The sequence below is a fragment of the Pelecanus crispus genome, chromosome 2, assembly GCF_030463565.1.
Source record: "Pelecanus crispus isolate bPelCri1 chromosome 2, bPelCri1.pri, whole genome shotgun sequence".
In the NCBI taxonomy this organism is placed as follows: domain Eukaryota; kingdom Metazoa; phylum Chordata; class Aves; order Pelecaniformes; family Pelecanidae; genus Pelecanus; species Pelecanus crispus.
In genome coordinates this window covers 55,870,134-55,893,251 of record NC_134644.1, presented here as the reverse complement: position 1 = coordinate 55,893,251, position 23,118 = coordinate 55,870,134, and the positions used below count along the sequence as shown (strand labels likewise).

Sequence of the window (23,118 nt, the reverse complement as noted above, 5' to 3'; positions counted from 1 at the left end):
ACTTGATTAAGAGTATTTCCCTTTCTTTACAAATGGTAAAATAAAAAACTTGTATTCATTTTCAATCTTTTTAAGAACTGGCATGCTGCTAGCAAGTTGGACTGTGATTTAAACTTATACAGTGATTAAGCCTTATGCAGCGGGTGGAGATTAAGTGATCTTCATACTGTGTGGTCTTCATTAACATGTACGTTTGCTCTTTGACATTTGCTTACACTTACTTTTGGGCTGTAGGAAGGCATGCAGCCACTGAGGTTCATCTAAGCTCATGTAGTCCTCTTCTTAATTTAATAGTTGTAACCTCTTTAGTTAAATCCAATGCAAATGCAAGTTATTCCCCTCCCCCTGCCCCCCCCCCCCCCATTTTAAAATTTCCAGTGCAGGCATTACTTAGAAAGATTTAGGCAGTCGACTTCCATTTCAAAGACTCTGACATCCACTTCTGCACTGCCAGAAACACTGAGTCCTAAATGAATTGGTGATAGTGCCTCTAATGAGTCAACTGTGAAGCTGTTGTTACAGCTCTGTCATGATGTGTGTTGCAAAGGTATTTTCAGCTGTCAGTGTGCAGCATGAACTGACTTACAGGTAATACAGTAGTGCACCTCTTGACTTTCTGGCATCAAGGGCATCAACGTCTGCTTTTTCTATGTGCCGGCATTTGAGGAACTGCCTATTGAGCATAGATATGAAATATAAGTCCCAAAAACCTCACAAGACTCGGTATTGTTGACCTAGTATTTCATTTGACTAAAATGTTGAGCATTTTTCATCAGTCATTTTCATGTCATAACCTTAATTCCTGTGCACGTCTGACACCAGTTTCCTCAAATATCACAATGTAATTATCATTTTTAGATCAGTGTTCTAGTACATTGCACTTGTTTGACCTTGTACATCTCTTTTAAGCACCTTTGTAATTAAATTTAGTATTTTGTCTAAACAAGCTTCTGATTTCCATAGAAATTATTACTAAGCAGAGAAATTAATGTGGCAGTATTTAATTGTAAAAGTGAAGGCGTGAATGCAGTTTTTAAACATAGAAACTGTTGCTTGATAATTGAACATACAAGTAATGTATTTGATTTTTCTTGTGCTGCTTGAAAAATAAATACATCCAGCCTGTTTAAAGCTCTATTTGCTCAAAAAGCTGTATTATTTTAAGAAATTAATCCCACTAGAAGACACTTGCAGGCATCTGTTTTTGGTATTGGTGGCTGCTTGTAATACACTGGCAGTCATTTTGAAATTTGTCTTTCATTTAAACTGATTGTGGATGTTGCTTTTGCAAATTTAGGACAAGAGGATCCTATCTAGTGTGACTTTTATTCCCTGTTGGGTACTGCTCATTGTAAATTGATTAAAGTCTTCAGTAGGTCATAGACCTCTCTTACATCAGTAAGAACTTTAGGTACAGCTGTAAAATTTTGATCTAGATTTAGCTTCAAAATAGTATGTAGTTCCTGTGGATGGTGACTGCTAGTCAAAATCAGGATGCTGAGTAAATTAATTGCTGCACATCCAGCTCTCTGCCATAGTGAGCTACTCACTAAAAGTTTATTTTAAAACTTTAAAACTTCTGCTGTAACTGGCACTGTACCTAGCTGAGAATGATTTGGTAAATTACCGTGTCCAGTAGGAGGAAACATAACTGCCTTGACGAACATTCAGATGTGAATTACGTGTAGCTTATGGCTAGAAAACGGTTGCAATTCTCTAAAACTTGTTAAAGTTTGGGTTTTTTTCTGACTGTATGCAAGTAGTTGTTCAAACACACTGTAAGATAAATTTCCATCATGTTGTTTATGCGGTGTAATTTTACTTTCTTGCACGTATTTAGTTTTCATTAAAAAGGGCAACTCTGGGAGCGTATTCATTAAAGGCAGAAACACTACATTATTGTACTATGATTAAAGATGTATGACAAATCGCTTCATGGTGTTTTGAGTCTTTAATACTATAGTAGAGGAGAGACTGACTTTAAAAAGCAAGCATAGAGCTTTAGTTCTGTGATGCTTCTGGGCTTGACCCTACTCTTTATCAAATACTAGAAGGAGTGTTTGGATTCATTAAAAAAAAAAAAAAAAAAAAAAAAGGAGATGGATTGCTTCTGTCAGTTAAATAGTCAGTTAAATAGTGAACCTTACTCAGATTACTTTATTCCCCATAATTTGACATTGTATGTGCACAACATCTGTACACAGGTGGCTTAATCTCAGTTGTGATGGAACTTGGAAGTCTAGCTGTCTTGTTGAGTTGTTCTATATAGGTTCAAAATTGCCTAATCATACATTGCTCCTGTTGTAATACTATTCCAAAATCAAGTGATAGAAAATAAGATGATGATGTTGTTACTTCCCTGCCTGAATTTACTAATATTGATGAAAGCGTAATTACTGTTTGCCTCAACAGTAGCAGAGAACACCTACACAATCTTCTTTTCTTGTCTTAATCTAGATCACCAAGAAGGCAGCACTGCTTTCTAGATCAGGGGAGCATAAAGAAAACCGAGTAGGAATGTTTAGACTGAAGGAAGAACAGAGGAAGTGAAGGCAGATGTAGAGGTATTTTGTTGTCTTAAAACCAATATGGGGAATAACATCACTTGCATGCTATATGAAACAGATGGAAAATACTGAAGAAGCAAACTCAATTGGTCTCTCATCTCTGAATTTAGAGACTTTATGAAATGCACACAGAAACACAGTGGAGAATTTAAAAGTTCAGGAATACCAGAAAGTGGCAAAAAATAACACTGAGCTTAACGTATCACCTAATATGATGTGTGGTTATGGACCTTTGCTGCTCCTAATAAATTGTGTCTGTGTGTATTTTGACGTGTGTAACGCTGTGCCAAAGAGCTGGCTGAAGAGCATGTCCACTCCTAAATTGTGGAACTTGTTTCTTATTTTTTTTCTTCAATAAAAACATGTGCTCAGAGTTAAATTAGCTAGCCCATACCTCTTGCACTTTCTAAATAAAAATCTCAGCATCAAGCTTCAGCTTGATGGTTAGCACATACCTGGACAGACTTTAAGGTCTATTACATCACTACCTTCTTACAACTTTTTACTGTCCTGTTCACTGGCTCTTCGGTCATATTAATGCAGTAGAGGTGCCTAAGAGTGCGTGTATGTATTCAGTGCAGTTTACTGTTTTAAGAGATGAAGTCATGTAGTGCTCCAGGTGACCAGTCGTGCTTTAGCACTTCAGTAATGGTGTACGCACAATGCTTAAACCCTTTGCTGAAACAAAGTTAGACCCGGCCACAGAAGAGCTATTACATGGTTTTCAGAGCAGGAGGGGAGAAAAGCGCACACACACAGAGATACTTTTATTACTCTGTTTCACCTTCATGCCAGTCCCATCTTCTCTGTTTAGTCCTTTCTTCCATGTCAAAGTTTCTGTAACTCGGTACTGACCCAGGTCTTGCTCTCAGCTGCTGGTTCGGGATATTCACCAACCTCTTCCATACCGGAACACACACCGGGAGGTGTGTGAAGATGTACAGATCTCATGTAGACCATCTCCCAGCATCGTGAGTGATCCCTGCATTTTACCCAGTCTGCTAGTACTCTTCCTCCAGGCTGTAAGCTCCATGAGTAAGAACTCTGCCTTGTGGAATTGTACTCATGGTAAATGTTGCAGGAGGGAGGTATTTTAAATAATTCTGGAGTGGACCTAAACAGAACTTTGTCTGGCTAATGTTGAGCACGAAGTGGAATGAAACTGGTTTTAAGGGTGAGCCTACTTCAGAGTCTGCCTAAATTAAAGCTCCTTTCATGTAGGAAGCCAGGTCCAAAAAGAGAAAACAATTTGAAGGTAGCTGTAAATGAGAAACAGGAAAAACACTAGCCTGCTAATAAGTTCAATGGTCTGTGGCTTTGTCCACAGATGTTCCTTAGCTGTACTGCAGTCGGGTAGGTGCTAGTGCATCTTAAGGGAAGCATGGAGAAGTGAAATGGGAAATGGTGTGAAAAGCAGTGCTTTAAAACTTAAAAAAAAATCTTTAGAATTTTATCAAATTATTTTCCCCCAAAATTAACTATCCACCTGATGCTCTTCTCTGTAAAGCTTGACACAATTCACTGCCCTAGATCTGACTGGTGCCCTTAGAACAAAAATTCAACTTGCAATTGAGTATGTATTTAAACAACTATAAAAATGAGTGGATGCATTAAAAATTAGCAGAGGCTAGATGGCTTCTTTTTATTACTTCAGGTAGGGGGAACTGAAACTATGTAGGTCTAACTTAAAGTAGTTCTACTAGAAAAGAAGCAAAATTTTGCAAATATAGCAAAGCTTGAGGACATAGAGAGTTGCTTCATTGACACTTGTATGTAAGTGTACTTCAAAGCCAAGTACAGGTTGCATAGGCTAGTATTAGGCCGAAGCTTTGTAGTAAGATGTTAGTTTGGAACTCCGTGAAGGCTTTAATCATATTTGCTCCATTTATGAAATGAGAACTGCATTTTTTTTTTTCCAGCTGTTGTCTTTGTTCCCAGAGCAGCTTTTCTCTAATTCTACCACTAGTGACCATTTCCAGGCACATGACACCACTTTGCCTGCACAGTTTCCTTCTTGAATTATGCAAGGAAAGAATTCAGACTTGACAGTAGCATTTGCCAGCTCTGTTTTCCTTTGGGGTTGAATACTGACTGCAGCAACTAGTTGCATAAGTAAGTGAACTAACAGTAAGTATGTCTTTAATAGAGTCACTAAAGAACTGTTCAACACTTGACTAGTCTTAAGTACTGCTTATTAATAGTAAATTAATTTTAAATAAGGTACAACATCATCTTAGACCATAAAAAATACAAAAAAAATGCAGCTAGTATCTGGAAACAATATAAAAATAATATATTAAAAATGCAGGCTAGCAGGAAGTCATGTAGGCCATATGTATTTTAAAAGATGTTCCTAAATGGATAAAATCAAGGATAGTTCTTCCAGGTTCTGTGAGGCAACTGTGACTTACAGCCACTGCAATTTAGTCACCTATTTTCTATTTAAATTTACCTTCCCCCCCCCACTTTGGTAAGACACTATGCATAAGATTTTAAACACAAAATGAAAGTTCTCAGTAACAGAACCCACTGTGCTCCCTCATGAGCTGGCAATCATCTCCACTTGAAGAACACAGGCTTGTCCTGAAGCCTGATGCTGCCCAATGCAGTAGGCTAAGGTGAGAACGACCCACAGAACTGAGCAGTCTGTTCAGGCTGGAGTTATCAGGACAGCACTCACATTTTTGCCAGAGGTATGTGATTCTCCAAATTGCATTAGAAAACAGGATGCCTGTTTTTCTTTTAATGTATGCTCCCTGGTACAGGCTTGGAACTGCCTGTCCCAGACTACATGAAAGCAATATAAACACACCTTATCAGCAGGATCCCCCCAAGTCACTTCTCCCCTTTTATCTAAGCAATTCAGGAGTTTTTATTAAAAAAAAAAAAAAAAAAAAAAGTAATGGTAAATGCAAACATGTCACCTTCATGAAAAAAATTAGTAGCTTGCCTCTTTCTGTTGGAGCCATCACTATTCTGGGTCCCATAAATCCTTACATGGTACAAAATGCCAGAGCAAGGGGAAGAGTTTTATATGAGGCAGGTTTATCTAAGGTCCCTTTTCCAGTCAAAACCTTTAATGATGGTACAAGACAAAACTTTGTAAATCCACTTGAGACCTAGCCACAAAAATATATAGGTGTCATCTTTGTTGAAAGCTGTAATTGTATTCACTGGAGTAAGAAACAGAATTAAAGAAAAGTCAGTGACAGTCTGGACAATGGAGTAAATAAAGTTGCTCTTAATATTACACACTGAAAATTGGTCTCCCATGTTCTAAGCTTATGGAAAAGATTCTTCATTACCTCCTTAGTGCCTGTTGGTTTTCACTTTCAGAAGAGCTGAATTTGTCCCATGATGGGAGAAGTGCTGATTAACAAAAGTCACGGTGAGGGATTCAACTTCTATGTAATCCTCAGTTTGACTTCAATACCTCATTTCCAGCTTTCACTGACCAGGAAGCGCAGTCAGCTACTGTGCATGTCTCCAAGCTTTTCACAGCTTGACTATTTCAAGTTGCCTTCAACAAACCACGTGCTAGAAGCTTGCACATGGTGGGAGGGTGTCGCAACTCTATCTACTTCAACCACAAAGCATGCTCAAACTCAGTTGGATTCAGTCTTTTTTAATAAATTAATGTCATTTAAAATACAGTGCCAGAACATGATGCAGCTGAACATGCTAGTAAGGTTTGTCATGAAGCACCTGTGTTCATGTTAGATTGGCGGCACCCCGCTACTGCTAGTGGTTCCTGGGATTAATGCCAGAGCAGCACTAGTCATCTGCTCTCCTGCACACACAGCACAGGATATTCCTGAACAGTTTGCCCCCGCCCCCCCAAAGTAAAAAAACCTGATAGCTAAGGGATATCTATACACAATCACACTACAGTAATGCTTGTTATTAAATTAACAGAAAATAAAGACCTGGTTAATCCACACTAAACTTTGTTTTACAATGGAAAAATACATCAGCAGCAGGAAGTAATATACATGAGCCAATGTTACTGTAATACAGAACGTGGAGACATTTACTGATTAAAGCTCCACATAGACCCGCACTATGAGGGCTGACAATTCCTATTGCAAGCCCAGCAACTTAAGTCCACACCTGGTAAACTACCAGCTGCTTGGAAGACCTGTATTCTAAATAGACAGGTATAAGTTAGTGAAAATAGAATACATGCACCTAATAATACAGCTTGACTGAACCTGCAGTCATTTCGCCCTGCGTGTTACCATACAATGGAAGATCTACCCTTCCTACCACAGGTAGATCCATGGGATTTGTTTTTCTTTTCCTTTTAATGGCATTACTATACCAACATGGATGTTAGTATTAAGTAAGTGCAGCACAGTCCTTTAATTAGGCCGCACTGACAATTATAGAACTAGAACTTACGTAGAATATCCAGAAGTAGTTCAAATATAACTGGAAGATACTTTCAAGAGAGTTGTGACATCATCCTAGAAACAGTAACTACTTTTTTTCTGAAGCTAATTTTCCTGAACCAAGACTCCATAGAACTAGAAGTTAATTCTTTAGACAAGTCAGATGCTTAAGCTCATGATATACATATATGTTTCTCAATTATCAGATAATAGTATTTCAGATTATGGAAGCATATCTGCTCATTTCACTGGTTCATACTGAATGGCGGCAAGTGTTAAGTAGGGCATAAGAATACAACTCATGAAAGACAGGTTTTGATATTTCCATTTCCACACCTGTTCTTTCACAACCATTTATTTCAAAATAACTGAGCACAGAATCAGCTGTGCAGTCTAATTTGGGAGCTATACAGGTGGTAAAGTAACCATCTCCCCATCCAGCTCAAATTCATCAGCTCCATCGGGGGAGAAGAGGTACGTTGGAGGTTTCCACGGGGACTCTTCAAGGCAAGACGGATACAGCTTCCCTACGGTGCACCGGAAGTCTTTCCCCAAGTCCCACAGCACGCGTTCTGATATATGCTGTCTTAGAAACCAGCGATCGAGTTCCAGGTCATATTGATAGGTGGCATACTTGGCTCTCTCATTCATGTGGGTTTCTCGTATAAAGACACATAAAGAATTGGAGATGACGACAGCTCTAACACATGGGTCAGAATACCGCTTGGCAGGGATGTTGGCTGCCATTCTCCATTCATTTTTATTCACATCATAGATTTCCACAGTTACGGAAGACCCATCTACAGTACTGCTTGGGAGTCTTATACCAGAATTGCTGGCAATATGCAGTCCTCCGATATAGAATATTTTATCACCAAAAGCAGCAGCTGAAGCAAAACATCTACTGGTTTGTCGCATAGCCATTTCTACCCAAGCATCTGACCTGGGAAAGTAACAGTACATCAAGTTGTGTGCCATTACGTAAATGCAGTTGTGAACTGCTACCGCTGTGCTCCATTGCCACGCGCAAGGCAGTGGGCTTACCATGGTCCACTCATCTTTCTCAGTATCGTATCTCTCCACAGTTCTCCTGTTGAGTTCTCCCCCAACGCTATCGCCTCCAATTGCATAGATGTATCCTTCACAGCAGACCAGGGATGGCTTTATACGAACAAAGAGCATCGGTGTCTTTGGAAACCACGTGTTTTGCTGCGCATCAAACCAGTAAAAGCAATTCACAGTTCTGAAGGCAGCCTGGAGTTTGCTGCTTTTACTGTGATTGGTTTTCGTGTTTTTCAGAGGAACTTGCCCACCTGCTATATAGATGTCATTATCAGGAGTTACAAGCGTCCCAACCTTATGCAAGTCCGCAGGAGGGTTGCAGAGTTTGTAAACTTTTTCTGCCTGGGGGCTATAGCAGACAGACGAATAAAGACTACCAGGGTTTTCAGCAGCAGCTTCAATGAATATCATCATCTCCTCTTTTGTCATACCAAGTCGGGGCTTGAAAAACTTGGGCATTGATTTGTACAGTCCTTGCACCACCACTGATTTATCATTAGGTGGTAAACCTTGAAACCAGGCTCTCTGCGTTACTTCTGAAAGTGCATCGATTCGGATTTGGCTAAGAACAGAGGACAAATACTGCGATCGTGATTCTGTGTTGTACTCCAGCCACAACATAGCAGCTTCCCGAACTGTCTCCTCCTTTTCTACATTTAAATTGTCACTGCTTAAAATATCTATCAGTAGATCATGTGACAATTGCATGAAAGCCTCCTGGTGGTACACAGCTGTGAACTTGTGCTCTACCATTCTTTTAGCACTCTGTTTTAACTCTTCACAGCTGAAGAGATCAGCAAAACTTAATAGACGCACACAATTTTCTGCATTGATTTTTTTGATTAAGTATTCTCTACACCGTTGTAGCACATCATCTACCTGTAATGCAAAGAAGAAACACACTAAGTATTACTGCATACAATCCATTCCTTCACGTATCAGCAGCAGGTGAAAGTACCTGTGTTTAGTGTTGAACACCAGAGTTTAGGCCTGGAATACTATACATACACAAAAATACGGCAGTGACTTACTCAGCTGATTCACACAGATCAAGTACGTCACATGATTACGTCTGCTTGCGAAACCAATTATCTAAATATTACAAAAGTGCACTGTTTTACTTCCAGCCTCCATAGGGTCCATAAAGCAAGGAGGGATGGGTACATGAACTGAGAAAACCGAGCAAGAGTATTTTGAAATGACTAAACAGAAAAGACTATTTAACAAGATGAAGAAAAAAATGCTTCAGAGAGTAGAAGCAGTTATTTCATACTCAAAATAAAACATTCCTACCTGTAAGAAGCAGGCAGTTTCGTAAAGCTGTTCCACCGTGCTGTCGCTTATTGCCAAGTTACCCGTGTATGCGTAAGTTATGATAATTTGTAAAGTGGCTGCATCCACATTCCTCAGGTGTACATGTGTTTGTTTACTTTCACTTAGCCCACTCATGAACATGGCTCTGAAGAGAAATATACATATTAAGACAAAGACCAACAGTAAGTACAGTGATCTTAAAGTCACTTATCACCTCTAAGCCTTCCGTGATTACACTCCAGAAGGTGAACAGCCTTTTGGTTGCCTGTTTACAGGTGTTTAATATTTACCTCAGGCTACCATGAAGTATTTAAGATAAAGCACTTGTACAGAACACTCAAAAAGTACTATCAGCACCTTCTGTAGACATGTTTTATATTTATGCAAACTCTTTTGTCTTAATCAGCAGAGAACTCTAATTATTTTAGCATTTTAATGATGACATTTAAAACCTTTTCTATGTCAGGTGATGACAAGAGGGAAGAAACACCCTCTGGAAAATACTGTTGAAACATACACAGATAGATTTTAGATTCTAAAACAAAAGCAGCAGATTTATGCAATGGACTGAGCTAAGTCGTACCAAAAAGCACGCTTCTCTGGGAGGAGGAGGAAGTTAGCTCCGAAAAAGGAGCAAGCACTAGCACTCCATGAAGTATTTCTTATATACACCATTCATCATAATATGCAGCAAACTTCAAGTTTGTGGACAAAAAATCAGTGACAGAAAAAGCTGTCAGACATGGTTTGAAAAACAGTTTTAAAAACTCTAAGAATTTCCATTACATCTTCCTGAAAAAGTAGAAAGGCAATTTAATGGGGAACATTGATTTCAAGAGCTTTATATTAATTCACGTTTCGGATTTATGGTTGTATTGAAAATTCAGCTCAAGGCTCTTTATATTTGTGGCTTTTCAGGAAACCAGATACGAGACAAGTTAGAAGGGACGGTGGGTGCACCCTGCAGCCCTGCCTCCAGCTGGAGAGGTGAAGGGGACATGCAGATGCACTCCCTATGCAAAGCCATGCCAAGAAGCAACCAATACAAAGACGGTGCCCCACCACCGTTCTATTCTCTCCAACTTCTTCCAAGCTCCTTAACTCAGGGCAACTTCCATTTTAGGAGGGATCACTGACTGGCCAAGTGAGTATCAGCTTGCCATGCAGCTTTTTAGAGGTAAGCAAGACAGTACGAGTGCCAGCAGACTCCCCTTCATAGAGGGGAAGAGGTAGTGTTAGAGAATCTGTCTCTAGTGCACGCTTACACGCTGCTGAGCGGCCTGTGCTGGAGCTGGGCTCCTGCAGCACAGCATTTGAGCACAAAGATGGAAGGTAAGCTGGCTGCGGTCCTACGCAACGGCTGGGTCACGCTAAGAGATGCTTTTCTGTTCTTCCCCCTCTCCCCACAGCCTCCTTCAGGGCTATCAATTTTTCATAATAAAGCTAAATTTAGGAAGCTGAGCATCTTCTTGTAAAGCAAAGCAGAAAAGAAAAACAGAACATGACAAAACCACAAGCTCGATACTTCTTTTAACCAGTGCCAAAACCTCATTCCATAAATAATAAACAAACACATATGAATAAGATCTGACTGCACATTCTAATGCAGCACACTTGTGTGGACTCGTGACTGCTTTCCAACCTTATGATTAGCCACCCACATGAAATCTGGCCACATTTCCAGTGGCTGTTATTTTATAGACTGTTGGAACTATGTCATCTGCAGAAGGCCAACAGCAATTATCTAATGATCACACAATACTTGTTGCTAAAAATCGTACCAGACTCATCTGAGATGAAAAAATAACACAAAAACCAGAAGCAACAAAAACTTATGTGAAAGTAATAAATTAATCCTCAACTAGTTCCCTGCATTAGAAGTTATTCTCTATATTCTATACAAGAAAGCAGACAAAACACATTTTAGAAGTGTTCTGTTAGTCAGCCCATCTCAACAAGAAAACAGAATTTGCAAACCTTCCCTTGATTAAACAGGAAAAAAAAGTTATAGTCCCTCCACAATGCATCAGGAAGGTAGAACACGCATGGATGTCACCAAGACTAGTTCAAAGCTTCAAAATTCCTTCCAGACAGGCAGATTAATTGATGCCAACAAAAAATGATTGATCACTGCAGAAAATTCATGGTGCCTCATTTTCGAAGACTTACTATGAAGGTATCTGCAAAAAGTAGTGGCACTCGTCACATCTTACTAATAAAAACTTTTCAAAAGACAAAAAACAGGACACCTGGGAAGCAGGAACTACTCATTTAAAAATTGCTACAGCATGTTGGGGGGGGGCGGACTCAAAACAAAAACAAACCACCCACACACAAAAAAACCTGTTGCCTTGCAGCAAGACTCTCAGGCAAGAGAAGAGTTTCTGGCTTCTTTGCTGAGCAGAGAAAACCAAACGATTCAGAAAACAGCCGTGAACTTGCGCAGCAATCCCTACTTTTAGCAGAGGCTTCTGCTAAGAAACAACAGCTAATAAACATGACAATGGAACTCCCACAGCCTGTCTCAATAATCCCATTACCCTACCTTGGCAAATAAAAAACATTAAATATTTAAAGATTAAGTATGAAGAATAAGAAAATTCCTAATTATTCAGACTCAATTAACTCCCTAAAGAAAATAAACCATCACAAGTGTGATTTCACACACACACTTATTGTAAAAACTACAGTATTTATCCAGAGTAAGTCACAAGATGCTAGAAAATCTACTCTTTTGGTGTTGACAAGTAATGATACATTTAGGCTTTTTACTTATTTCACTGATCTTTAAAACTCTCTGCAGCACATTAATTGTTAAACAATTAAGTAATACTACACTCAAGACCAGGTATCACAGATTTTCTAGAATTAACAGATCCTGCTTTGAATACTTACCTGAAATACGAGCTGCATGTTGCAAGAACCATCTTATGGCAGGGAAATTCAGTGCCCTCAACAATCAACACTATGTCAGTTAGCAACTGCTGTTCATAAAAGAATTTTAACTGCTCCAGCAAGGATACAGCATACTCAGTATTTATCTGCCTCTCGTCCTGGGTAGACATGACTGTATTCCATTAATATTTCCAGGACCAGAGAGAAAAGTCAAGATCTTTTCACCAGAGAAAGGTCAGTTGAATGTTTCTGAAGTAACCAGGGAAGAAATGGCAGGAAGTCTGTAGCCTTCAGAAGTGATACTGATAAAAAAAGGCAGTGTTATCTTCGACTGCTGAATCAATGTTTCAGACTTTGACCTACTATTAGGTCATCATGCTTTGACTTGATGTCACAATCAGTTCAGAGACTTTCAAGAGTGTCTGCAGAGCTCCTGTTGAGATCTATGACGCAGCAAATGAATGAGCAAACGCGAAGTCTGAGGTAGATTTCGTGGTAACATCTCGTGATCAGTGGCTGCACTTGAGTGACTGAAAGCAGGAAAATAAATTTGCACATTAGCACTTTTTCAAAAACCTTTCAGAGTTACCCCTTAAAAGTAATTGTCTAACAAACGTGTTTCTAAATTAGTACTTAATTACTTGCACAAAAACTCTTGTTGAGAAAAAAATTAAACCAACAAAAGTATCAAAGAGAAACAAAGAGAAATTAAAAGCAGAAGAGTTTGTACGTTAATTCTCATCAAGACCTAGACTCATGAATGAATATAATCTGTTTTGTCAACACAGATAATAAGGCTGGAGAGTTAAAACGAGGTTCAGTAAGACTTTATTCCTCTTCCAAGAATTACCCAGTTTTCCCACTGAGTATACCTGTGCGTTTGCTTCAACCATAAGACAGACACATTTTTTTCATTTCCATATTAAACAGCTACTTTTTCCACTTCTGTGTTTTTGTCTACTTAAAGCTTATCAAATACCAAGCCACTAAAAATACAAATGCAATTTCTTCAACATTCCCATCATTTTCCAACTAAACTGTCAACATCATCATCAACCCATTTATTTCACCTTTGGCATTCTACCAGAGAACAAGCAGAACCGGTGCTAAGGATTAAGAAACCTAACAACCTATATTCCCAATTCCTTATTTGATTCCTCTTCTCTGTGCAGAAGGGCTTCCACCTATTAACATTTCACATTCACATTTTTTTCCTTCTGAGTCATTTCCATACAGCCAGGTAAGCATGACTGCTGCAGACAGGAGAAAAGAAAAATCCGGAGGTAAGAGGAGCAAAGGGATGCTGGAATAGCAGGGGTCAAAACACTTGGAGTGGTTATAAAGCAATGGCCTCAGGCTACCAAAGTCTGTTTTCTTGTTTGGACATTTCTCCTCCTCTTAAAAATGGGGTCAGGTTTTATCTTATCTTCCATGTGAACACAGAAACATAGTTAAGAATGGGATAGTTGTCACAGTTAAGATCACCATCATAAAGGACACCAGAGTACCACATCTATCAAATACTTCCAGATTTATTTATTCTTGCACTGTTCGTTCACATTCCAAAATTGAGGAATAACCAGGGACATGTTTGTCTAATGTCTAAGACATCGCTATCATTATAGTTGATGAACGGAGAATGCAGATATACCTTACTTGAAACAACATACTTCAAATTCCATATAAAAATACACGATTTAGTGTAAGTTGAAGGCTGTAGAAATACCTGCCAGCCATATCAAAGATCTGCTATTTCAACAGAGCCCTGCCTGTAATACAATTCAGAGACAGCCATCTTTTAACATCCACTCACTTGAAACAGATATGCTTAATTAATGCCGCTTTAATTAGTACTAATTTAGTGTCACTGATTTTTTTCAGTCAAGAAATATACACAAACAGGAATTTCAAACTCTTAAGTTTTCACTGGTTGGTTGACTGGAAAAATAGTCAAACCCAATGTTCACTGTTCAGGTGAAGCCAGTTAATTAAGAAAAACAGAAAAGATGTTAATATTTGGGGGAGGAAGAAGGAGAGGCTACTATCTGCTATAATAACAGATATTGGCATATGTCTTGACTTCAGACCTTCAAGTTACAGGTGCAGGTAACCGCTGAAGTCACTTAAACCACAGGTATATCAGGGATAGACAAAGATACTGCTCACCTAAAGCAATGACCTTCTGCTTCAAGTCACAGCTTCTTTTCACCAAATTAGTATGCATCCCATCTCTGCATCACCGACCACTATCCTGGTTATCTGATAACAGCTTAGCATGCAACCTAATCCACTGACAGATTTTGCACTGAACTTTAAATGGCTACAGAGACACGCAGACTTCCTAAGTGTGTTAGGCCCACAGAAATAAATAGCTCGTGGCTCTACTGGTATCCCGGGTCTCTCTACAGCATTGTTTTTCCTGGCTTAGGAGTAAAGTTTCAAGAACAATACAAGCTGGTGGATTAAGCTCTGTTTGGGCAGAGCATCAGTAGTACTAAGCTGTAGCAAAAGAAGTCACTGATATCCTAACTTCTTATTCTGATACAATTTTAAAGACTATAAATCTTCAGAAACAGGGAAAGAAAGAGCAAAACTAATATGCACTGTTTTAGTCATTAGGTAACAGAACCAGTCAAGGATGCCATGGAGAAATTGATATACACCTGCTAGTAAGATTAAAGACATTTTTGGCAGCACGCGGCTGACAGTCGATAACTGAAAAAGCAGACCTGTCCAACAGAAGAGGAGTTGAAACTGTGAAATTAATTACTATAAATAGCTGGAACATTTGAGTATGACCCTCAGTAGCAGAAGAGACTGAGGAGATGACAGGAGTCTTGTTGCAGAACATTTATGTGATGTGAACCACCTCTGAACTGTAAATTTACAAAGCTGGAGTCCTTGGTTTACAGCAGATCTAAAACCATCTCGTTTCCGTGATGTGCTCCAGGGAGGCGCACATGGTAGGAACACGCATGTACACAACTCCCGTTTTCCACATCCAAACTGTGTTTTGCTGCCGGCTATAACCATTTGCTAAATTGCAAAATTTTGCATTTGTCACGAAGTCAGGAGTCGCATCCCATTGCCTTGTAATGGAACCATACTAAATACTCCTCAGGAGAACAATAAATACATGAAGGCTCTCTGAATTTCTGGTCTAAAATTACCATCATTTATCTTGTCATTTGCCCAAGAGAAGTGAATCTGTTCAAAACATTAGGGTAAGTGCTGGAGGAACATAATTTTGTGCCTGGAAAGTCATCCAAGCCTACCTACCTCTCTCACACCTCTCTGAAGAGTTCAAGACAATTTTAAAGGAGATACTCTCCTCACTTTAGAGGCTGAAAAACTGAGGCACCAAAACAAGAATCAGTTTGTCAAAAGCCACATACTTGCCAAAGGAGAACTGTAAGAGGCTCAGTCCTCCCCACTCCCAACCTAACATCTCTCTCACTGCGCTGTGCTTGCTTGGCATACAGCTCTTAGATCTCCGCTAACTGAAAAACTATGAACTCAAAAAGATGTCTACGGATGCACTACAGTCTCCTGGAGTTCTCACAACTACACAGCAGTGAACATTTCTGATTTATGGATGAAAGGATCTACAGCTGAAGTTAGCCTGAACTGAAACTGGTAGAATAAAAATAATCCTTGAATACAAGTTCTACGAATAAGACTTTCCCCTTCAACGATGTCACTGGAACGACCATTTTGTTCTGGGTAACTTCTTGGAAGTCAGCTATCTAAAACAGGACTGGTAGGTAGCTGCTGGAAGGCCACAGCGGTACTGGATTGCAAACTACAACAAATTATTACTGGGTGATACAAAGTAACTCCCTATCAAGCTGGAGAGCAACATTACCTAACAGGTTGATAAGAGGGTTTGTTTTTAAGTAATTATTCCTCTTAGCTTAAGTAATTTTAATGAGGTGGCTTTTAACACTTGTTCATGCACTTCAAGTCTGAATGAGACCATTCCAAAAATTAGTCATCAAATGTTAATGAGTTATGGGACAGGCTATTAATTGCCTTCCTTGAATCTGTTTATCTTCTGAGGTCAGGCAAAGACTGGTAAACAGATACATACTGCACTACACACACAGAAGTGTTCACTCTATACTTCAATGTATAACATGGAATAAGTACATTGACTATGTCCAATTTAATTAGTAGGGAAAGGTATAAGATATATAGATACAATATTCTTCAACTGGACTAATTCAAAACAAAATCTGCTTTATTTTTTCCAAATTATAAGAAGGGCAAAGCAGATATCTAGACATGCACTTGGGGTTTGGTTTTCTTTTTTAAGATACTTTGATACTAGGAAAAGAAATAAGTTCTTCTTAAAATCCCATTAAGAAGTCTGCCAGATCAGATGCCTAACTTCCACTAAAATTCTGGGAAACACTTAAAAATCTATGAAGGTCTCACAGGTTCCTATCTGTCCCTTCAGCCATCGAAATATCTCTTGAATTCTAACTTCACTAACGACAATTCACACTTCAATAAGCCTGCATGTTTGGAAGAAAAAGAAGAAAACAACAGACATTCAACTAATTTAATCTAGTTTTAACTAATAAAAAAGCTTTAAATACTACTTTTGTGCACTTTTAATCAAATTCCTATTTCCATCCAAGGGCAGCTTCATACAAATCACAAGTGAAAACACGTCTAAACAAGTGAGTCATTCACTATTTTTAACATAATAAAACGTCAGAATTAAGAACTGAACAACCGTAAGCCAAACTACACAAGCATTCACGTGCGTTGAGAGAGCAATCCTCCCAGGTAGCAATGAAAGTACAAAGCTCAGGCACTTCAATACTTAGTTACTATTAAGGATATGCTGAATTACAAATCAACATTTTTCAAAATGATTATACCAACTAACAGCAAGGGGGAATACAAGTACTAAAAATGATTAAAATCAATTATGTAAATCAATATACCTAGCCAACAGATCTCAAAGATAGGAAAGAAGGAAGAAAAAGGAGTTGGAAGCTGTAGATTCTTGAGTAATATATCAAATCTGCATCCTTGGCAGCAAAAAAGAAATAGGTAATTGATGAAGCAGTTCCAGACTTGGAAGTTTTCCTCTCTTCTAAAGCTATCAAAGGTGTCTTTGATAGCACTGCAGTCCAGAAACCCGAGGACATCAAGGAGATTGTAATAAGGCAACAACGTGAAATTTCACAGAAAACAAGGACTGATTTGTTCCTACAAGGTTTATCATCTTGAAAATTATTATTCACTTGGAAACTACTACTTTTTCCATACATATTATGCTTGGGAGGTGAGTTACAACCTTGAAGTAGGTGAGCTTTCTTTCTGAAACTACCTAGAAGCTAGAGACTAGAAGTGTCAGACTCCATGCTAACAACATGTTCGGCCACAATGCACTCCTCACTACCAGTTTCTTTCCTGTTTTTCTGCTCCTAAAGGAAGTTGTACACTAAAGGAAATACCTGCTCAGAAATAAAATTAGCACAAGATAAACCAACAGCTTAACTTGGCAACTGGCCTTCTACATTGAGCACAGGTAGTTTCCATCCCCAAGGGCGTTTCTGTTTTGTGGAAAGACTTGACCTGTTTTGGAAAAAAAAAAAAAAAAAAAAGTGGGCCATGGATGTCTCCAGGAAGATCCAGCCATAGATTGTATATGTACAGAAAAGTGGTTTTTTTTCTCTGAACTCTAATATGTGAATGAAACTAGTCCGTTTTATTTAACAACTTAAATTCGAGTTTGCACCACTCCCTTAAATATTCCCTATGAGATGTGATGATGTTCAATTATAAATTCAAGCATTTGATTTGTACATTAAGAAATTAGATTAATTATTAATGTAGCTTAACTAACTGTAATCTCATTCCTGAAATGTTAAGAGTCTTATAATGGACACCTTATTCACACATCTAAAATTTCGTCTCAACATGTAACAGCCACTAAATTAAGGAAGCAAAATTTGCACCAGTTCTGGTCTGTTTCATAATCACACAACCAAAACAAAAAAGCCTGCCTCAAAAAAAAAGAAGAAAACAACCCAAAACAACCACCTGTCCAAAATGTAGTTAAAAAAAATTAAATAAGCAGCAACATCCATTCTGTTCCTGCAAGATGCTTATTACACAGCACCAAGTATAACAGGACCCTTTTACTCCACACACAAAAATAGTTAGGAAAGAGCTGCGACATCTATACCCAGATCACAAGACTACATGATTTACACATCTGAGTATATTAAAAATTACCTATTTCTCCTGGTACATATATGAGAAACTGAACTCAGTTGATCATGTATTTTAATGATCTCCTAAATATATCATCTTAACAAAATCAATATAGGTACAGCCCTAGGTGAGCTCACAACAGCACACAGCCTTTCAGCTCCACTATGATCACAAAGTAATGTAGAAAGCCAAGCTGTGGCTTTGCAAGGAAACCTCTAAAAACACAGATGCTACCTACAACACAAATCCATTTCTAAATGATCATTAAAGTCATGTCAAAAGCAGCAGGTATCTACCCTGTTAATAACAGAAATGATAGTAAGTACTTGAAAAATCTTAGGCACACAGACGGCTAACTTCAAAGCTATACTATGCATATATTTAGTCTGTAAAAGTTCACTACGAAATTTGACTCTTCAAATCCACATATAAACACTGAAGCGCACCCACGGTTGCTGTAGGTGCTAATACTATATATACACACAACTAGACTCATCAGCAAGGAAAGGTGGGCAATTACAAGAAACGGCAATGCCGCTACAGTGCTGTTCTCCTAGAAGACTTCATCGTGTCCACCCCTTCAAGCATCTCTGAAAAAAAAAAAAAACCAAAAAAAACAAAAACAAAACCAAAAAAACCCAAGCCACCGAAGTCACAAACATCCCAACCTGCTCAGCTGAAGAGGCGCACTGAACGCTGGAAGCCCTGCTGCCCGCCCCGTTAGAGGCCTGAGTTTACAGCCCCCTCCTGCCGGCGCGACACAGCGACACGGTAGCAGGAAAGGAATACGTTTAGTTCCCCTCTTCCCGACACCCAGGTGCGCCGCCCCGTCCCTCCGTCGCTTTAATTCCCTTCCTGCCCCCCTAGGAAGCCCCCCCGCCCTAAGGAAGGGGGCACCTTCCCGCTGCGCTCGGGGGGGCAGGGACGGCCCCGCCGGCCGCACGGCCGAGCGCCCAGCGCCCTCCCCTCGGCTCTCCCGAGCTCCGCCGCGCCAGGAGCCGGCCCCGGCCAAGGGCGCGGAGGCGGCCCCAGCAGCCACCTCGCCTTCTTCCTCGGGTGCCTCCGCCGCGGGTCTGCGCCGGTGTCCGGCGGGCCCGGAGCCGCAGCTGCCGGGCGGGAGCGGCCGCAGGTCGCGGAAGGGGCGGGCGGGAGCCGCACCCAGGCGGGAGGGGGGGGGGCCGGGAAGCGGCAGGCTGCCGCAGAGCCCCCCGCGGGCCTCCCCGCCGCGGGAGCGCCGCCCGCCGCCGGGGCCGAGGCGGCGAGGGGCGGCCTAACCCCGCTCCGGCCCCGCAGGCCGCCGCCGAGATGGGGAACGGCCCGACGGCCGCGCCGGACCAGGGCGGCCGCCGCCTCACGGCGCGGCGGGACGCGAGCGCGGGAGAGCCGCCGCCGCCATCCCCCACCCCGGACAAACCTCCGACCGCCGCTTCCTCTTCTGCCTCAGCGTCCCGAACGCGGGCGGCCAGGGGCGAGAGGGGGCCGGGGAAGCGGGGGGGAGAGGAGGAGGATCCGGTCTCACCCGGGCTGCGGAGGCGGCGGCCACTGGGCGCGCAGGCGCGCTGCCCTCCGCCTCCTCTCACACACACACACACGCACCACGCACCGCGCCCCCCCCCCCCCCCGGCACCACCACCGCCGACGCCGCTCGGCGGCCGTTACGAGGCGCCGCGAGGGCGCGCGCTGCCGCGCCTGCCCCGCCTCCGCTCCGCGCGCGCGCGCGCGCACGCGCGGGGCGGGGAGCCAGGGCCGGCGGCTCGCGCCGCGCCCCCGCGCCAGCCCCGCGCGCCGGGGCGGAGGGGGCGGGTGGCCGCTCGCGGCGCCTCCGAAGGCGCAGGCGCCGGACCCCCAAACGGCGCCCCCTGCTGGGAGGAGCGAATCGCCGCAGCTCTGAGGGCTGCGCGGCGGAGGGGCCGACCGCGGGGCGCGGCTCAGCCCGGCCTCGTCCCCCTCCTTCCTTCCTTCCTTCCCCCTCCTTCCCCCCGCGGGCCGGGGCACCACGCAAGCTGAAGCGTCCTTTGGCCAAATGCGGGGGGCTCGGAGGCGGGGTTCGCCTGCCCCGTGAGCGAACGCCGCCTGAGGCTTGTGGGGCCTGAGGGCAGCTCGTGCTTCCCTCCGCTTCCCCGCTGAGGGAAGCGGCGGGGGCAAGGGGGGCGGGAGGTGTCGGAAGACTGAAGCCTGGTCTAAAGGAAAGGAAAATCCTGAGGACAGGCAACTTTTTGAAAGCTAGGGAGTGCTTTTTATATATATTTTATTTATTTATTTCCCTTTGGGTCCATCCACCAAGAGAAAGACCAGGAATTTAACTTTAAAAAAAAAAAAAAAGGTGAAAGTTTAATCTGGTGAATGCAGGACTTAAAGATGTAAAACATCCCAGACAAGGCACAGAAGCGACCTGCACCACACAAAGTGCAAGAGCTGCCGTCAATGGGAAAGAAAAAGCTCTGACTTGGGAAGTCTGTGAGCAACGAGACCAGTAATCCTTCCCAGGCATTTTATAAGCTGTGTCTTCGCGCAAAGGGCAAGTTTAATCTGAACGTTGCGGAAAGAAAAAACCAGAAGTTACAGGAATTTCCCCAACCTAGAAATATAAACAGTCTCTTAAGCATCCACACCTCTTTGCTTCTCTCTAGTCGCTCCCCTACCTGCAGAGTGCGTTCGCTGGGCTTTCTCCTCTCGCCATCTCTCCCAGCGCCGGGGCTCTGTCGTTCGGGGATGGGAAGCTGCCAAGTGGCCGCTCGGATTCTCGTCTCCTGTAAAGACCCAGGGCAGAGTCAAATTATAACCTCGCATTTCATAAATTTCTGTTATCCTAGTGACATAAATGTCTGTTACATTAATTACATTAATATAATTAACTAGAATAATGTAACTAACTGCAACACGTGTTTCCCTTGTTATATGGAAAGAACATTACCATGGGTCACTCAGTCCACTCAGCTGTGTTGGGATGGAAGCGCATTGCTCCCTTTACTCAGTACTGAGACACTGACAGACTCTAAATGTCAACTTTGCCTTGCATTGTCTGACTTCTTCTCCCTACAAAAAGTGTCTTTGACAGTAGTTTCAAGCAGAAGATGGGTAATACTTCCCTTTGACACCCACAATATTCTTAACATAAGCTCCAACATTGCAAAAGGGATACACTGGATTCACTTAGGGGATGCAGCTTAAATTCCCGCAAGATGAGACTGCTAGCTTTCTGCACACAAGATGAAGGCTTTTACTGCTATTCCTGTCCTCGTGTTTTGATTCTCCCTCCCACGCACTGATAGAAAAAGGCCCCCGCCTCACTGTTAAATGAGCCTCAGGTGGAAGGGGGAGTGGACAAGTAGCAGCTGCCTGCCATAAAGAGGGTGAGCTGAGGGCTGGGTTAGTTTCTTGCTGGGCTGTAAGCAGCAGCAGCATGGACCTTAATTTTGAGGGGGCCTTAAGGGGGCAGGAATAGCTCAGTATTTGTAGGGTTTTGTTTGTGTTGTGGTGTTTTGGTTTTTTTTTTTTTTTTCTTTCCTACATCACTCTCTCTTTCAAAGGTCAAAATAATTCTGGGAGCTTTGGCCTAGGAGAGTGAGGGGAGTCTGTAGGCTTTTTCATGCTTACAAGAATTGGACAGGCCATTCTAGATGGAAACTGAAGAGGGCTCCAGTGTTCCTGAAAGCTTTCTGAAACTCTAGGCTGAACTGTGTGCTAGTTTGTAACAGGTCTCAAATTCCATTTTTTTTTTTCCTGTAACTTTGAAGTGCTTAAGTTCTCTAAAGAGTTGAGCTGCTGTTTGGTTTTGGTTTACTGTTTTGTTTTGTTTCGTTTTGTTTTTTTTTTTCCCGTGTAGTCACTAGGTCTTTTGTGTTCCCTGATTTCTTTTATTCTTGCTTCTAAGCTATGTGTAACAAGGTTGTATCATCTCCATGGGTTGGAATGGACTGAACTTAGTGTATTAGTTAACTGAGGAAATACATAAGTGTGGGAAGAGGTTCTGTCTTGTGAATTTTGTGTAGCTTTGAATGTCAACTTATGCATAAGGGTTTTGCTTTTTCTTTGTTACCTATTCTTTCATTTAAGCATAGGAAGCATGATGTCACTGAAATATTTGGTTTATTACGTTAGCTGTCATTGTTCTGAAGTACGTCATAAAGCAAAAATCCTGAATTAATAGAGCTATTGTGATCTCAAATACACCATATGTGTTGGCATTAAGAAGTGTTTTCTTCATGAAGCACAAAACTTCTGATTGTGTGAAGCCTTCTATTGCTTTTTTTTTTTTTTTTGAGGCCTCTTGTTCAAGGCTAATTGACTGAAGGCTAGCTTTTAATTGACTGGAATACTACTTATATGGATGTGTGTATATAAGACTACAGTGAAGTTACTGGTCCTGTGGCTTTAAAATATGTTATAAGATTGGCTTGAAGTACTAATGCCAAGAGCTGCATATAAAAGCTTCCTTAGCAAAGGAGAACTAAAATTTTTGACCTTGATAGTAATGTCAATTTTCTACTTTCTGTTTGGAATATAGTAGTTTTTTTCTGGAAAGATCTGGTTTTAGTGGGCTGGGAGAGGAATGTCTGCTGAATTCTGACAGAGCATAAAAATCATTAAGTCACACAGTTTTTTAAAGTGGTTAATCCTGATTGTTTATCTCTTTCAGTGTTAAAAAAAAAAAA

General features: G+C 41.4%; 1 protein-coding gene across 3 annotated transcripts; it reads right to left on the bottom strand.

Moving 5' to 3' along the window:
• Nucleotides 1-6,418: 6,418 nt before the first annotated feature.
• On the bottom strand, nt 6,419-19,930 carry KBTBD2 (kelch repeat and BTB domain containing 2). Of its 3 annotated transcripts, XM_075705491.1 has the most exons (5): nt 18,984-19,014; nt 17,701-17,821; nt 12,230-12,759; nt 9,314-9,479; nt 6,419-8,899 (listed from the first exon to the last, which is right to left on the bottom strand). In XM_075705491.1, exons 3-5 carry the CDS (start codon nt 12,397-12,399, stop codon nt 7,364-7,366), a joined length of 1,872 nt encoding a protein of 623 aa, XP_075561606.1. In that variant the 5' UTR covers nt 12,400-12,759; nt 17,701-17,821; nt 18,984-19,014; the 3' UTR covers nt 6,419-7,363. The 3 variants fall into 3 exon arrangements, with proteins under 3 accessions (XP_075561606.1, XP_075561607.1, XP_075561608.1); XM_075705492.1 differs by lacking the exons at nt 17,701-17,821; nt 18,984-19,014 and adding an exon at nt 19,878-19,930; XM_075705493.1 differs by lacking the exons at nt 17,701-17,821; nt 18,984-19,014 and adding an exon at nt 14,396-15,200.
• Between the last annotated feature and the right edge of the window lie 3,188 nt (nt 19,931-23,118).

Coding starts and splice junctions, on each gene's coding strand:
- KBTBD2 (XM_075705492.1), bottom strand. CDS start 12,399: ATGTCTACCCAGGACGAGAGGCAGATAAATACTGAGTATGCTGTATCC. Junction 9,480..12,229: donor ACATGCAGCTCGTATTTCAG/GTAAGTATTCAA, acceptor ATTTCTCTTCAG/AGCCATGTTCATGAGTGGGC. Junction 8,900..9,313: donor AAACTGCCTGCTTCTTACAG/GTAGGAATGTTT, acceptor TTTGCATTACAG/GTAGATGATGTGCTACAACG.